The sequence below is a fragment of the Falco biarmicus genome, chromosome 1 (genome assembly GCF_023638135.1).
Source record: "Falco biarmicus isolate bFalBia1 chromosome 1, bFalBia1.pri, whole genome shotgun sequence".
Taxonomy (NCBI): Eukaryota; Metazoa; Chordata; class Aves; order Falconiformes; family Falconidae; genus Falco; species Falco biarmicus.
The window spans coordinates 43,725,003-43,743,424 of record NC_079288.1 but is presented as its reverse complement, the minus strand read 5'-3'; the positions used below and the strand labels follow the sequence as shown (position 1 = coordinate 43,743,424).

Below are 18,422 nucleotides of genomic sequence, written 5' to 3'. Positions count from 1 at the left end.
GCAAAGAGCTATATACATGTATTAGATTGTAACCAGTTATGACAAGGAAACTTAACTCCACTTTCTGACATCTTTTTAAGATCAAAGAGAAAACACATATGTGAAAACAATACACCTTTACTCCCCTGAAACAGAGAGAATTATTTTTAAATTCAAAGGTAATTTGCCTCTCAAATATTACATGCAGAATTTGGAATTTTTATTATGAATAACATTGCAAAGACTTATAACTATAGTGTTTTGCTGTTCTTTATGAAACTGCACTACTTTTCTATATATTTTAGCAATTACTTTTTTTTACTGCTGGTTTGAATGTTTGAAAGTCCTGCGATCTATCTCAAAATTGTCAGGACTGATTTTCATGTAAAGTATAGAGCGGTTTAAATACTTAACTTTCACTCTGTTTGGAGCTGATGGGTGTAGGAAATAGATGTTCAACATTGCAGAAAAAAGTCACTTTGAACTACTCTATCTCCAGGGCATTAATTTTGCAGAATCCCACGCCAGGGTAGTGATTCTGTTATTTTAGGATAGAGCAACTAGTAAATGGTATGGAAAAGAATGAGATTTTTTTAATTTCACATTTACATTTTTTATATGACTACAATTTAGCCTCTTTAAATGTCAAGGTTCTTTTTTTCTAATGAACGCTTTCCACATTGTGGTGATGTTGGTTTTTTGTATTCTCCTCACAATTAGAAATGACACCAGTGATTAGAAAGCAACGCTAGGCACTCTGAAATCTCAGATATACAGATTTCCTATTTTACTTTTTTCCTCATCCCTTCTTTGAAAGTCACAATAAAAATGAAACAAATGTCCTCTTACAAATTTATTTCCTCTGCATTCAGTAAACATTATATTCTGAGATCTTAATTCTGGGTGATGTAAATCCACGTCATCTACCTTTAGGCGACTCTCTACTGTCCTTCCCAGGTGAACAGGACCACTCTTAATGAGGCCATGTGCTCATATTGCTCCTCCTGACACTTAGTAGCACCTGAAAACACACTTCTGCACAGTCCCACAGACTAAATTTCTCTCTGGGCACAGTGTAAGGTGCCTTGTAACAGAAAAAGCCTCAGGAGGCATGGTGTATGACTCAGACATCCATTTGAATCTGAGTCATCTGCTCTGCTTTATCTCTTCCTATCTAAATGGAATTATTTCCCGCTCTGAGCGCCTCCTCTGCTGTTTGCTATCCCACACAGAAAACCACTCCAATGGCCAGTGTGAAAAAAAGGAGAAAGAGGAGGTACAAGATTAAAGATCTCCTTGTATGTATGCTTTCAGGTTCAGAAACATCCTACATATATAAATCCAGTTACTCAAAATCATATTGCGTTGCTCCAAAGCAAAGCAAAACAAAACCAAACCAATACCACCATAAAGGCAACACCTCCACTGCTGTGTGCTCCAGTCCCTGCTCTTGGAGAGGACTGGCCAGAGTGCATTTCCATCCTGTTCAGCTGCCCATGTTCTGTCCACATCCCTGCATGACACAGGTTTAAACTTCCCTCCAGATCTTTTAGGCTGTTGCCAGTATTTGTTCCCAAAGCTGTCATTTCAGAAGCCATGCTGCCTGAAGTGGCTTCTGCCTCTGCTTTTTTAACTGGTCCTTTGACTGAGCCATTGTTCCTTTTGTATGGGCAGGCGATGAAGCAAACCGGAGAGCCAAGAGGGGTTCAGAATGACCCAATGAAAAAAGATGGCTATTTTTAGCCAAGCTCAAGTCCTCAGCCCAGCTCTGCATCAGCTGCATAGGCATTTATACTAACACAGCTGGGAGTGAGGTGGAGGAGAAGAGCTGCTTGACTTAGCAATGCTGCTGAAAAACATTACCCTCAGCTGACCAGGAGCCTGTCCTCATTTTGCTGTCTGCCTCCCGTGAACCCAGCAGCTTTCAGGCCCAATCGATAATCAGGCCCCCAGAAGGTGAGCCAAAGTCACAAAGCAAGCCAGCGGTCATTTCTTCTGAATCCTGGGCCAGTGTTTAATCCATTGTCCCTTGTCCTCTTTCTGGCATCCTGCCTCTGAGGACATCTCACATAGAAAAATACCACTGCCTGCGATTAAAGGAAGGATGGCAAAGTCAGAGAATAATTCTCTTAATTGACTACTTTTCTTACTACTTGTAATCTAGAGGAAATCTAATTAATTCTACATGAAGAACTACTGTTCTGCAGTGAAGTGTAATTCCTGATCTCTGGGGCTTCAGCTTACCAGTTGTCAAATTATCCAATTATACACTAGTTAAAATCCATTTTGGGGAGATTTTCATGGCTCATAAATAAATAATTTCAACAGCTGTAATCCTAAAAAAAAAAAAAAAAAAAAATCCCCCACCCCTAAATGGTACCTCAAAATCACAAAACATATTCATAAATAATGTCAAGAAGCTGAAATGAGTGACACCGCCTGCTTTGCTCAAGCAGCACCACACCAGTGATGGGTCTATTTCAGTAGGGAGAAATCGCTTCTTGGTTTTTTTAGTTATGTTTTATTCAAATCACTAATCTGGAGGGAACAAATTAAGGCAGCATCCCTTTCCTATGCCAAAAGGGAAAAATCTTTTCATAACCACAACAATTAAGAGGTGGGAAGCCAATGGAGGCTGTAGCTCAGGCCAAGGATATTGACGCACTGGAGCAAGGCCAGGGCTGGGCCACCAAGCCAGTCGAGGGCTGGAGCACGTGGTGTACACAGAGAGGCAGAGAGCTGGGCCTGTGCAGTCTTCACAAGAAGAGGCAAATGTGAGACACCTTGCTGCTTTCTGCAGCTACCCGGTCAAGGATACACAGAAGATGAAGGTAAGACTGTTCTCAGGCTTGTAGGGGCAGTATGATGAGAGGCATGGGACACAAGTTATAACATGGGAAATTCCATTTAGATACACAGAAAAACAAATTACCATGAGGGTGATGAAATACTGAAACATTTTTCCCAGAGAGATTGTGGGATGTCCACCTTTGGAGCTGTTCAGGACTCAAGAGGACACAGCCCAGAGCAACAGACTCGCTGTGCAGGGCATTGGACTAGCTGACGGCTGGAGCTCTCGTCAACCTTAGCTGCCCTGTGATTCTAACCACTCCTTAGAAAGAGCCTCTGATTAAAAAGAGGGAGGGGACACACGGCACCTCAATGAATATATACTTGAAGGAATATTCTTAAATCAGTGTAAAATCTGGATCCTGATGTGACCAGATCTGCCAAATCTCATCAAAGAAAACTTTCTGTGATCTTTTGCATTTCAGTGAAAACAATTTAGCAGTCAGAATTAAAGACTGTTTTGCAGTATTTACTACTATGCTGTATGGTAGCATTGTGTTGCAAAACCCTGCGAGCGAAATTTGACGTGAAACAAAAGAGGAACAGAAGGCAGTAATCTGTTTTCTATAAACCCAATCTGTCTGTATTTCAATAAAAGTAAGCAAACACCACACCTGTTGGGGTGTTTGTTTGTTTTTTTCCCCATAAAAACCCCTTTTGAAATATCTTTAATATGAATTGAGTCTGATTAACATAAAGATATAAAAAGTATCAGAAAAGTAATCCAAATTAGGTGGTGCAATATTTTCACTGATTACTGGTGAATCTGTGCACTCAGCGTGAGACATATAAAGACATCCGGACTTCAAAATCATTCAAGGCACTTGCCTGCCGAAAATGAGGTCCCTTTCAGCTGGCTGAAACTGGGCTGCACAAAAATTATCAAGTATTTATGAGACCTTCATTCTGAAAACTCAATTCACTACCAAATCATTTCTGTTTTAAAGTCATAATATTTTTAATACCAATGGCTTTACAGCAGCGTGAAAACAGGCCAGGACTTCTAAACCTTGTGTCTATTGAAACAGGGACAAGTTTCATTGGGTGACACTTGCATTAAACTCAGATCTGCTGCGTTATCCTGGTCCTGCTACATTTCACAGCATCATGCAGCTTCAGAGCAGGACAGTACGATTATCAGGGCTGAAGGATTGGGCTTGTTTCCACCCAGTTCAACTTCATGTGTCTAATCAAGAAAAACATAGGAAATTTGCACTTAAAGAACAGCAGCTGTTATGCAAAGCCATTTTTCTTGGGCTTTAATTCGTAAGAAAAACATCTTTCCGTTTTTTTCCTGCTTCTCTGGGGAACCCAATTTTCAATGTTCCACATCAAACTGCGTGGTTGTCAGCAGCTTTGCCAGCAGCCAGTCCAAGCCCTCATTACTCACTGCCCTACTCAGGCAAAAACTGGGTGACTGTTGTTTTCTATTATTACAGGTGATTACAGTATTAGTCAGCTAGGAACTGCAGCTCCAGATATAAAGCCAACTTTTCTAACCTCTTGCCTTCAACAACATCATCATCAAGATCTTTTTCCCCATAAGCCTGCAGCAACCTTTGGGAGAAAAAGAACTGGATTAAACTTGGAGAACTACTGGACGATTTTCACTGCTTGGGAATTTAGGTAGCAAAATGTTTGTACCGATGTAGCAATGAACACAGTTACTGTTTCACTGCATGCTCCACTGGTCAATGAAATGTCTAATTGCAAAGGGAAAGAGCTATTGCTTGTTAAGTCAAATGCTAAGAACCCCAGGCTTGTAATAAATTCTGGAAGAAAAAAATCCAAAATATATGGCATTTTTTGGATTCTGAAAATCAGGCATCTTTGATTGGCAAGTGTTTTTTATTATTTTCTCATTTCATTCTTTGTATACCAAACCAAATGCTACGTGCTAGTGACTCACGCATCTGTCAGTCTGTTGGTAGTTAAGACAATAGAAGCCTGCCAGAGCAAGGCCAATGTTTAGCGTAGCAGTAATAACAATTGTAAGCTGAAGACCAAACCAAGCCATTTTTAACAGACAATTCTAATTGGAAAAGAACCCTATGCATTAGCTCCCTTGCAATTGAGTATATTCACTTCTTGAACAGTCATGCAGGAACACCAGAACTGTCACACCCAACTGCATTACTCAGTTGCCTGGCCTATTGTTTGGGTACAGACTGGCACCTATATCACAAGGAAAAGCATAAATAATTTACATCTACATAAGGGAAAAGTGTCTTGTAACTTCAGATACCTGTGATTCAATTAGTTTCTGAAGCATAACAAATTTTTATGTGTTTACTGGATGAAACACTTTCTTCTATTAGCTGTACAAGCTCATTACAGTTATTAGAATGTGAAACAGAATCTAATCTGGCTCTTTAAAGACTGATTAATGAGCTTCTGAATACAATGTCCTTCCAGCTGAAGTTGCCTGAACCACAGAAAACCAATCCAAAGAGCGGGCTTTTGGATCCAGGCAAAGATATGAGATGATAGTTAGTTAGTTAGCCAACCTGTTCCTCTGAACTGATACAGCAACATTGCAGAAATAGCCTAGGGACAGATTTCTGGTTTTGGGGTTTTTTTTGTTTGTTTGTTTTGTGGTGTTTTTTTTTTTTTAATTGATGTCAATAATGACCCCTGAACAAGATGAAACAGACTACTACTGAAATTTTGTAATGGTATCAGTTTGGGAGGCATTGTCAATACAGAAGTTTGAACTATTAAATAAGAAGCACCAGATAAAATCAAGGATTCAGGAAAAAGAAAAGGAATGAAATGAAGTTACACACAGTACAAAGTTGAATCATGGGATCTGATAGCAAGGTATCAGCCATCAGGTAAGAGGTCTTCAGCCTGAAACAACAGACCAAAAGAAAGATCTGGATAAAATATTCAGTCACAGGACAAATGCACACCATTGTGCAAAACAGCCCTTGACCAATAAAACAAAAAAACCCAACAAGCAGAACCAAACCCATACATGTATCATTTCAGATGGAGGAAAAAACATTTCCAAGGCAGAAAGACTACAATGGAAAGGGACGTTGTTGCCATCTTCTGAAAATAAAAATACATCTATTATCCTGTAGTCCTCTTGGATATCTATTTTCAAAAAAAGATGAATTAAAATCAGAAGTGGTAAGTGCCAAGATATGTTACTGGGAGAATGGAAAGTCCGGTTTATTATAGGAGGTTGTAAGACCTCAACCTACCTAATTTTAGGAAGCAATAGGACATACTTATGAAAAGAAAATGGTTGCTTGCAATATCACAATCATCCAAAGGTTTCCCATGGGTAGATTTCATCTGTAATTCACTCATCATTTTGATTTAAAAGGATCTTCTTCAGAAATGGGTAACACTTTAATTAAATATCTGAAAACTTGCCAAATATTGTAAATGCAATTTAAAAGCTACGAATTAGGAAGGTAAAATCTTTTAACTGCTCTGTAGACACCTCTTCCATAAAGCTGACTGTCAGCAGAAGTGTTTAGAAATATTCAGTCTTTAAGGTTGAGTAGGGCAGCTGATTCTGGCTGATATGACCCTGCACTCCTCAGCTGCCAGGCAGAACCCAGCCCAGTCACAGCCAAAACCAGATCTTCCCTGTAATCAATTTGTTCGTCTATCTCATACACATGGATGGAGATTCACATTTCGGCTCTCCCACAGAAAAGCAATAATTTCATCCAAAAGCATCCTACCCATCAGCTTAGATAGTAGCTAGTAGAGAGAAGGCTCTAAAAACCTCCAACATCCTATTCCACTGCCCCAGCACAGATCGCCATCATACTCCTGAGCAGCTCCTGAGAGCAAACAGCAGCACGGCCAGGCTGAGGAGTGGGAAAGCACTGCAGCAGCAGAGGGGGCCTAAAGAAGAGACAGGGACAGCGACACTGTCCCCAGAGCTACATGTAGACCATAAGCTCCAACAATGGTGGCACTTGCACAGCTAGCCCTGTCCTCCAGGGACCATGATCCACCCATCACACCTTCTGCAACAGTGAAAATGAGCCGAGCTGAAACCTTGGTCTAGGAGAAGGCAGTCTGACTGACTTCAGGAAGAACTTCAGCGTGCTGACCATCCCCATCCCTCTTCTGTATGAAGGGCTCGATATTTATGTTTTATCGTTAAGTCTTCTCTGTTTGGCTTCTGAGTTCTTCAGGGTGGGGCTAAAATTAAATATGTGTTTTTGCTGCACTGAGCAATTCCAGTAGGTAAGTCTGAACTACATATCCAGTCTCCAATAGAATATAAACAGCACTAGCTAAAAATTAAATGATTCAGACACATCTATTTATAAGGGCATTAACACCCTAAGCATTTTTTAAATCCAGCAGTGACTGGCACTGCCATGACAGCTCATTCCTGTAATTACTAGAAATAATTTTAATATGGAAGAGCACCCTATATAATAGAAAGTCTCTCTGCTGCAACAATTGATTTTATTTATTTATTTGGTCTATTTATCCGGCTTCTTATGCTGATGTTATGTAGAACAGTTAACTTCCTTTCAACATTTTCATTAAATTTTTATAAAGAACATCAGAAGCAAGTTGAAACAATAAATTATCTAAAAGGTATAATGTTAAACTGCTGTTCAGGTTTTGGATACAATTTATTTAATATGACTGCCATAAATACAACCTCTCACAAGCCAAAATGGCTCTAATGTGTCTGAGGACCAGACCACGTTAATCTGCAATGGAAGAATGGGTTTACAGTCAATGTTGCTTTGATTACTGTGCTAGCGTGTACCAGAATAGACCTTTTAACAAAATATCATTGTAAATACGAAGTCTGTTACATGCCTTGCATTATAAAATATTTCTGTTCAACAAATAAAGACATTTACTTTTTACAGTTAGTTTATTAACCTTCCCTTGTAAAATAAATATTCCATTTGGGTTTTGTACAATGGCAGCTGCGGTGACACAAACATTGCAAAAACTGTTCTGCTGGTTGAAGAGGTTAATTTGATCCAACACCATCAGTGACCCTTTCCTGGAGGTTACTAACCTCATAAGTCATCTGAGATGTAGCATAATGTGATCTTTCTTCCTAACAGCTGACCCAAGTTTGTCTTAAAACCAGGCCAGCTCAATCTGCACCAAAGCAGTTTTCCTCTGCAAAAGCAAAGCTGCTTGTGTGCTTCTGAAAGCAGGGACAGCTCGCCCAGCTGGGACTCCTCTGTAGGGTCAGATAAGCAGGAATAATTCTTTGCCTTCACTACAAGCTGTTTGTTGCAAAGTAATGAGCTGGACTTTGGTCACTGACTCAATTTAATCATGTCATAAATCAGGAATCTCTTTTCTGAGTCTTTTTCTACAACTGATTTAAATCGCTCCCTGCCTCACACCTCACTTCACTGCCTTGGAGGCCAATGTTGCACTATTGAGGATAATAAATAAGGGGCCAAAACCTGAGGGATAACGGCAGCTCAGCTGTTGATACAAGTCTGTAATTCACTGTCCACTAGCCACCTTTGCCAGCTAAAATATGGCTGGAAGGGATGGAAGATTGTCTTTGGAATTCTTGCCTCTGCCAAGCAGACTGCAACCTCACCACTGTACCTTTAATCAGGTTTCAAATCCCATCTTTTCTTCCTGTACATTTCAGTTCTTTAATAATATGGTTCTTTTTTAGGCTGATGCCAACTAGACTATAAACATACCTCAGAGCTGTCCTAGTGTATTCAGTAAGAAGGAAAGACGGGAACTCCACAGGCAGATGGGCATAAAACTCAGCTGGCCCCAGATGGAGCAGAGTTTGATAAAGACTGAAGGGAGCCTGAACCTGAAGGTGAAACCTGCTCATTCAGCTGGAGCACCAGGCAAGCTGTCCTGTCTGCCAGTAAATCAGAGGTTCTCTGGGCAGCAAGAAAGCTGAATTATCAATTTTAAAGTATTAATATCACGATGGGGATGAGGTAATCCAGGGCTACTCAGCCACTGTTAGCATGACTCTGCAGTACTCAAGGATTCTTGCTCTGGAAGGCAAACCTTTTCTGCTGTTTCCTAGTTGTACAGATCATAGAAGGCAGTCTATTATAGCTGGCATTAAGATCAGTTCATCTGTAAGGGCTGGGGAGTCTCTCAAGAAAGCAATCCAGGTTCACAGACTTTTTACACACAAGGGTACTCATCATCCAGCTGCCTGGGCTTCTTTGTCCTACCACCACCTGAAACATCTGGCTCGTGTGCATATCTTTAAATCTAATTATTCCTTGAATATCAGGGCAACCAGATTTGTGTGAGCCAGGCTGACTCTCATATTAAACTTGTTGGTTTAGAAATTAAACCCACATATGTGGACAACAATTTATAAAAAAATTATGGTTAGGAACCTGCAACCTCTTCAAGAAATTTCTGGAAGGTTACTAAACATCCTGCACATATTTGTTTCTCTATTCTAGGAGAAAGTAAAGTTAACATAGTATATTTTCTAGTCAAAGGACTACACTAATATTTGATTTATCAGCCCAGTGACATCAATATCCCCAGTCTATGAAATTTATGAAATAGGTCTTTTGCCCTGGTTCCTTATTAGATTAATAAATAAGGGGAGGGCACAGACAGAATAATTTTAGGGCATATGCACAGGTAAGACAGCTTGTTTACAGATTCAGATCTGGTACAGTTAAGAACCACCCAGGGATTTAATATTTACCATTTTTATTATTTCTATTTATCCATTTACCAGCATGTCATATCTGCCCTCTGCCTTTCTCAGTAGGGATTATCTTGTATGTACACAGATGGCTAAAGAGCTTGTCTGTCTCTCATCCTCACCTAATCATTAAAATTCAACAAAAGGTGAACACCACAATTATGAAAGAGATGACAGAATGTTTATAAAGCAACAATAATCAATAGCAGCAAATGTACAATTTTACTAATGAAACCTGTGCCATTCATCACCTAACAAAATGAGAGTGTAATACAATAGGGAAGAAGCAACAGGAAGAACTCAAATAGGAATCAGAAACTGATTCTTTAGCATGCCAATAAAAAATTATCATATTCTAGAAGATTCAGGTATATTATTCTCACTGGCTGTCACACTACCTCGCAAGTTCTCAACTCCCAAAACCTCAGCAGTTTAGCATATTCAAGACATTTAATGAACAAATGGATCATATGCCTTTTTAATATCGTATTTCAAAGGTCTTAAGAGGTGCTAGGACTTCTGCCTCACAGGATACCCTATTACAGGTGAATGTTGAGAGAGTAACATTTAAAGATAATTAATATGTATGTTCGTTGACTACAAAGAGCAACACAGAAAGTTGTTGCCTCTTCACTATATACTTGTGATACTCATTTTTTTATTTTCAAAGTGCCAAATTTTTGATAATTCCCATGGAGTAACCCTCTGGCATTCCTTGTCCAGAATAAAGAACTCATTGTTTCTATAATTCCTGTAACAAATGTGTTCTTAAAACCCCTCTTCTCCAGGTCCCTGGAGACACAGACCTTGTGGTGAGAATGCTGGCAGGGAAATGGGGAGAGTTCTGAATAGTGCCCATGCCAGAAATGGACAAATTACAGTGGAAACTATGCTGGTGAAGAACATTATATCATACAAATATCTGCCTCTTCCACTGGGTTTAGTGGATATTTTAGTTTCTGACAACACGGCAAGACATTGCTATGTGGCTATAACAGCCACTGCAAAGCAATCACGGTAAAAAGCCATTAATTTTTTATAACCCTGGATAAACATCTTTGCCTGTATTTCATCAGGCTTAAGGGAAAGGATCATACATTGCAAATATCCAAACAGCTGCTCACGGGTTCTTACAATGTTCTCAGATGAAATGTCATCTTGCATGCTATTTCCATTCTGCTAACAAGGGGCAGCTGGGGTCCCATGCACAGCTTACCAAGACAGGTTCTGTTACACTTTAAAATTAGAAAAGGTGTTATTAAAGTATCAGAAATACCAGCCTTTATGATACGCACACATCCATAAAATACACCCTACAGCTTTTCTATCAATATTCTTGAGTGTTCTACTGTGACTTGCATTGCCATTATTGGTGCAGGGCCCTGCAGGGGTCTCAAAAACTGAAATGCAAATATGCCATAGGAAAAAACAAAACCAACTAACACAGACCCAGAAACCACACTGGAGAAAGGTGAGTGCAGCAAGCGCCCTAATAACTTAAGCAGAAGGTAGGCATTTTCAGTATGTCCTGGCACTGATATAAATTTAAGTCTTTCTATTGCAGCATTTTGTAAATCGGAAAAAGAACAGGAAGCTCTAAATTAGCCAGTCTTCTGCTTTGCAATTTAAAAATCCATAATAGCTAACAGAAAAGACTACAGGAAACAAGGATGGTGTAGAGGTGGTATGTGCTAGTCTATTAAAAATCCAAAGCTCTGCCTAATGTTAAAGCAATAAAATTGCTCTTTTGAAAAATTAACCTGTAATTGAAATATCCAACAGTATTTCTGTTTGGTTCTTCTAAACACGAAATCACACGTTCTGCTAAGAAGCCAAGCAAAACTGAGCCAAATTAACCGCAGTCTCCAGGAACAGAGAAATAATATAGCACTTTGTTTTCACTATGGTTCTTCCTAAACAGAAGAGTAGAATTCCATTATTTTTTAATTTTAAATTTTTAAATTACAGACTGGCTTTGCTAAGATCACAAGGAAATGAAGTATTAAACTAGTCTAAGTTAGATGTCTTGAAAGGTCTGCACCTGTATCATTTCCTAAGCACAAAGTGAAGTACAACAAAGATTTTGAGATTTGTGATACCCCAGAGTTTCTTCCCTGACATGCCAGTTAATGCAAAGAAGGTTGAAACTATTCCCAGTCTGCCAGTAATTACGAGACCCTTGCCATTTATCTTTGCTTCCTCTCTAACCCGTTATCCAAACACCTGTTGCCTTGTAAAATGCCCCATACTGCTAACTTCATAGATTTCACACAATCTTTTGGGCATTGAATTCTGTGCTTCTGGAAAATGGGCTTTTTTTAATCTTTTGATGGAAATAAAGAGAGTGAACTGATCTGTAGCAACTGCCAGGAGAATCTATCTTTGTTCTTATGAACTATATTTTGCCACTATATCACTTGATACTAAAGCAATCATGGATCGTGGGCATGAACGAGAAGAACTAGTGTTTTGTGGAACCACTGGAACCACTAGGAAAGAAATCTTTTACCTACTCATTAAGGAATAGAGCAAATAAACCCCCCTACATCTCAGATTATGTAAATCACATTACCGCTACAGCCTTAACCCTCAATACCCCAGAACTTGTGTGACTGCACATCAGGATCCCATCTGAAGACCTGAAAGCTATTTCTTTTATCAACCAACCTGCAGAGATCACCCACTGCTCAACTGCAGGAACTAGCCCATGGAAACCATCATGCAAAACAAAAGGATTAGTTACACAAGTCTTATTTGCTAGATGGCCACAATAACGGCAGCAGAGAGCTATTTCAACTGTGATATAGGCCTTGGTAATGAAAGCATGAGCTATTACAAAAGGAGTATTTTTGTGAAATAAAGAATCATGATGACATTTAAGTAGTTCTGAAGTTGGTAAATAAAAAGTATAGCCAGTTCTCGGAGTCTGGAAGTACAGAGAACACCTTCAGCCTTCAACAATGGCATAATTAACTGGCTATCACTAGGCAAACATCCAGGTTACATTTTTTTAAATTTATTTTTGTTTTTCATTCAGTGCTAAATAATAATGTGCCAATATTTTCCAACAGATTGTCCAATAACAAAAATGGGGCACAGCCAGACCTTAGACAAGTACAAGTCATCTCTAACAATGAAGAAATGGAAAATGGGGAGAGAAGAGGAAATGCACAAAATCTCTGTTTGTGCCTGAAATTTGGGTATCAAACAGTTTTTCCAGGTAAGAACAAGGCTAAAGGATCAGTTTTAACTGTGACACTGAGGCAACCCATTTGAATGCATTTATGTAGAACAGACAGTTGGCTACGTACTGTATTTTGTGTTCTCCAGGTAACTAAAAATTACTCAGAAGTCACACCATGACTTTATTTCTCTTCTCACTCTCAAATGAATATGGAGTCAGAATTCACAACCTGAAAAAAACTGTGATTCAGGAAGTCCTTAAATACTAGACCAAATGTAAGAGTCCTTGTGATTCAAGTAAGACATGTTGAACTGAGTGTCCAAGCATACCACGTTGTGTGGAATACCATACCACACAACAAGAGTGAATTCTGAACACTGGAAATACCATGGACTCAGTTTCTGCCTCCCAGAAGTCAGTGTACTGGTCAAAGAGAGCACGACTGGGCCTTCCATGGGAAGCTGTGGTTTCTCCCCTGGCAGTTTCACCGCTGAACAAAGCAAACTTCACAAATTAGTATCTGTTTCTCGAGGTGTGGAAACTTTCTGTCCCTCCCTCTCCTTTCAACAGATTGCATCTTTCAGACATTACAGCTGTAAAGCATGATTACAAACTTGCAGAATGCCAGACAATTTCTTACCATAGCCAAAGGAAGAACTCCTACCAGGTCCTTCTGGTTTACGTAGATCTTGGAGATTCCTAGATCAGATGTTGTATCTCCAAGATATTCTACCTGCCACGTGATGAGCTGGGTCCCAGGTAGGTCAGTTAGGTCTTCAATTTCAAAATCAATCTGCATGATTTCAGAGGAAGGACCATCCGCACTGAGAGGAAAAAAGAAAAAGAAATGTTCCATCCATATGACTGATAAGCCAGCAATATAATTGCTTTTATATTAATAAAATATTGGATTAAGGGTCTTCCAAAGAGAGCATTTGGTGGGATGATGGATTTAATAATGAATTAATCATTTGCACTTGTCTTAAGATTTCAGAGTATTTCCCACACATTCAAGTGGCTTAGTAACACTCTGTGAAATGGGTCATTAAACACTGCTCCATTTTACAGATGGAGAAACAAAAACAGATCAAGGTAAAGCTAAGGCTAAAGCTACAGCCTAAAAATCCTGATTCCGAGGCTCTCCTTTTAACAAGCACATTGCATTTGCTCCCTATTAAAGAAACACGAGCAAATCTAAAGGGAATCCCTCCTTGAAATGGGAAGCCACTGCATTATAAGTATTTTCTGCTTTTTAACAAGAGAGGCATGGAAGAGGGGGCAAAGCTCAGGATGGGGTCCATGAACCAGGGCAGCAGGGAGCAGAAGACTGGAAAACTTGGAATTAATTTTTGGCTATACTGTTACCTTGCTATGAATGTCTGTCTGAAGCTCCTTTTGTCCTTTGCTAAACTAGGAATTACAGATAATTGAGCTTGTTGTGGGAGAGGAGAGTTACAAAACTACATTATTTAATACTGGCTAATCCTGCCAGGAACTTTGAGTAAAAAAAAAACCACCAGAAAAGAATAAAGTGCTACTGGATGTGATTCCCCAGGATGCTCTGGCAACATTGGGGTTACTGATACCTTATCAATGAATGCTATTTGTTTTTTACAGGCTGTCCTTCCTAAGGTTACATCGTTCCTATAAATGAATACCATAAAGCAGAAATGTAAAGAGAGAGGCTTATTGGTGCAATTCCTGCACAGCTTGTTATAAAATCAGCTACTGTACCAAAAACAATGCAGTGATGTTTATATTGTGTATCTCAGCAAGGTGAGCTCCATAGCCGAGTGTCATTTATAAGAGACAAGAAAATACTCAAATTACTGTAAAGTTGAGGAATGCAGAATTTCTTAGCAGTGCAGAAATCCAGGGAGCAATGACAATGAAAGTACTTGTACTTCTGAAGCACTGAAGGCTGACCACATCTTCCATGTTTGTGTGGAGGGAAGAAAAGGCAGGAGCAGAATTTCTTTCAGTGGGATAATACTAAAGGAGAGAAAGACTGGCACAGCACTGAAGTGTCACAAGCCACTTCTGTTGGAGAGCGCAACTACAAGAAATAGGAAACATTTCAGCAACTGATTAGTGAATCCCAGAATGTGCCCAAAACACAGCCAGTTTTCCCGGCTCATGTAGAAAAAGAGCTAAAACTAGGCATATTTCTTATGAAGCCAGTTATGACAACAGCCCCAATTTGGGATTCTTCCCAAAATACTCAGATACTTTTATCATCCTGGCTAAATCCAATGTTTTAACCAAAGCCACTGCTTGAAGAGTTTAATCTGATCATCTTTAAGGTTTGAATTTTAATGGATACACTGTGTTCAATTCCTCATCTCTCCATGTCAGGAGAAAAAAAAAAAAATCAACAAAAAAGAGCACAATTTCTCACTAGGTAGGATCAGAAAGCTGCTTTATGCAGCTATGACTACTGAAACTCAGTTACCTTAATTTTATGAGCAGGAATGGGCAAATGCATTGCCTATAAATGTTTGGCAGTGATCCTGTTTCGTACAGTATGTTCTACCACAGTCTGTCTTTAAAGAACGAATTGATACCTTCATATAACGAACCTTGGTTTTGTGATTGTGTTTAGGGTGCCTGCCTTTATTTACTGCATTGGTGTCTGCTGCTACCAGACACTGGCTTTGCAGAACTGGTGCTGCCACCAGAAATGCATCCTTTAACAGCACTGAAGGACTGCTGCAAAGGAGGGGACTGCAGGGCAGAATACTATGGAAAAATCAAACGATTGTCAAAAAAGGCAATCCGCTTAATCTTTTCCAAGTATGCTGGAGATTAGGAGAAAAGCAGTAAAGGGATTAGGACACAGGAAAACAAAGGAGGGAGTGAAAAACAGTGGAAAAGATCAGGAGAGAGAAGTGGAGCATGTTCCTTATAATCCTGAACTACAGCCCATATGGCAGAACTACAGTAACCCCAAAAGAATGGAAATACTTGTTTTGATTTCTCCTTCAAAGCGGATATTTTAATGAAGCATTTCTTGTAGAAAAAACCCTCCACTTTGCTGCCAAATGCAATTTTGATATAAATTATTTGAACTAGTTCCTCTTAAAAATACTAAACATCTTCAAACGACAAGATACAAAGCACCTGAAAAATCAATCAGAATCTCATTACTGCTACTAAAGATGTATAAAAAAAATGTGAAATTATTGCATGACCTATGATCAGTCCCAGGCTGTCAGCACCAGGTCAGGAACCTTTTTTAATTACTGTACTCATCACTTACTATGATGATCTTTCCATGTACAAGTCCCATGGATCTGTGTCCCCAATTTACAGCCTTCCTAAGCACTTACAGCAATTGAAATATTTCAACAGAGAAGGAAGCCCCAAAGTTACCCTTCACAAAATTTAGTTAAAAAATGTAAATGGAGAAATTTGGACAATTAGTATTCATTAACAGAGTTGAGTCACATAACAATGTTTGTGGCTGTTTTTTTAAAATCAAAGTTGCTTGCACAATAGGAGTACCTCTATTGGGTAGTCAGCCACTGCTACCTGAAATGATGTACTACCTAATCCTCCTCAAGGTAGGCATACACTTTATGGTCACTATAATGCAATAGTATGTTGGCAGCTTGTCTTTCATAATGCTAAAACCATTATTGCTATCAAGGGTACAGCAACAGCATTGTATGGGAGGCTACACAATTAGACAATTTAGGGTGGACAAACCCAATGGTTCACAACAGCAATCCAAACTGACTTTAGGAGTGGTCAGAGCCAAACAGTTCTTTGCGCTAAAGTCAAACCCCTCACATAGGGTTTTGCTGTTTATAGCTGGGAGCTAAACTGTAATGGAGTTCACTGTGGTGCCGATAAACTCCCCACACGAACAGAGCCCTGCTGAGCTGTGTGCCACACAGACACATTTTTGAAGTGTCTCAGCCCAACTTGAAGGCAAGGAAGACAGGAAAAAGAAGAAAGCTTCATTGGAATAGAGTATTCTGGTCTTTCCTCCTATCAGCCAGGACAGTACAGACACATTTGTACTGTATTTATTAATCCGCTTTTTATTTCCTGCCTAACAAAAGGTCAAGCAGCTGACAAATTAAGAACAATGGAAAACTCAGTCCTGTCTCTAGGACAGTATTTCCTGCCTCTACAAAGCTATTCTGCGCCTGCTTTTTCTGACACATCCCTGACTGGGGCAAAATTTTTTACAAAATCTTTCCTCTGCCCTTTCGGCCTGTGAGTACCTTTCAATCCGAGCGGCTGGTATCAAGGGCCTTGACCAACTGCTAACACCTCTGCCATTATGCCAGGTTTCTTTAGAGGAAGAACCAGCCACTCCTCCGGGTCTCTAGGAATGGCATGCCTTGCAACACGCTGTTTTGAAGAAGACACCCTGTAAATTCAAGAATAGCTACTGCATGTTGGCAGAGTTATTCAGTTCAAGTATCCCATTCCTGATTTCACTAGCTGGTGTATCAGCTTTGATCTTTATATAACGCTCACAAAACAAGACTCATTCTGAACCTCCTAAAATGATGAGGCATGTAATGTTTCTCATAATACGACGTGTCAAGTTTTACCACTGTCTTTAGAAGGCTGTAACAATACAAGAAGCCTAAAGCCATGAATATGCTAAATAACATGAGCCTTCGGGAGAAGAGAGAAAGGCGTAAATCTTTATTCTTTTCTACCTCCACACACATAGCCAGGTCTCCAGCACATCTCTTGCAGGGTATTGAAAGAGTCTGTGGCCAGAAATGCTGCACAGGCCAACCTAAGAGGTGGAACAGAAGTGCTCAGCAAAGGAAGAAGTGCTTCCAGGGATAACTGGGAAAAGTTGCTAGCATGAGAGAAGGGAGATGGCAGCACAGCATGACTCCCATGAGGGAGTTTGTGAAGACCATTATCCCCATTTCACAGAAGATAAAATTAAACTGAAAATGACTTTCCCATGAAAAAAGGGGTAAGATGATTTATACACTACAAATTGAATAAGGTAGCATTTCAGAAATAAAGTTATTTAAAAATGGGTACAAATCCTTGGGTAACAGTAAGATGATACACTATTGTTGTCACACCAGATAAAAACACCATGATAGCTATTTCCAGCTCTATCAGTTGAGTTGCAGAAAGGTTGTAAGGTTTGCTGTCATCTGTCCTGCCACTGCACAGTGCCAGCAGCGGCCATATGTGCTAAATATAACTTCTTCCTTGTGTGGTAGGAAATGATATAAAACATGAGATGTAAAATAAAGGCATAACAAAGAGCAGTGAAAACAAAATATTGCCATTTTTTAACAAAACACAATTTTCTGAAACAATTTTGGGTTTTTTTTTTAAGATTTTCCTATGGTAATGTCTTCAGAATTTAAACAATTTCACAAAAAGCAGTTTTACAAACCTTTTTTGCTCATCCCTTTTGGAATTGCAAGCTTTGACTCCTAACATCATCACTTAACAGTACTTGTTTCCTAACTAAACATGAGGAGGTCAAAGGGAATTCAAAGGACCACTAAAGAATCAGCCTTTCCTCTGGTATATTTGCTTTTTTGTACCTCCTCACCTTCTGCTTAATAATCTCTCCCCAAACCTAGAGCTCCCCTATAGCACACAAGCATTACACTTCTGCTCCTCTATAGCAGCATATCCCTAGCAGGGCCAGAAGTCCATGGATTTTATCCATTTTGCAATGCTACTGAGAGCATGCAGCAGAGTAACGTGTTGTCTTCCCATCTAAACCAAATTTGGGTGAGG

General features: G+C 39.5%; 1 protein-coding gene across 3 annotated transcripts in view; it reads right to left on the bottom strand.

Annotated features, from left to right (window-relative positions):
• Nucleotides 1-18,422, bottom strand: part of TMEM132D (transmembrane protein 132D) — a 260,656-nt gene that overhangs the window by 87,171 nt on the left and 155,063 nt on the right. For all 3 annotated transcript variants that reach the window (XR_008819574.1, XR_008819576.1, XM_056325404.1), the window contains exon 4: nt 13,321-13,504. Coding sequence is in view for 1 of the 3 variants with exons in the window: in XM_056325404.1 (XP_056181379.1) it covers nt 13,321-13,504 (184 nt within the window). In the remaining 2 variants the exon portion in view is untranslated. The remainder of the gene's footprint in view (nt 1-13,320; nt 13,505-18,422) is intronic.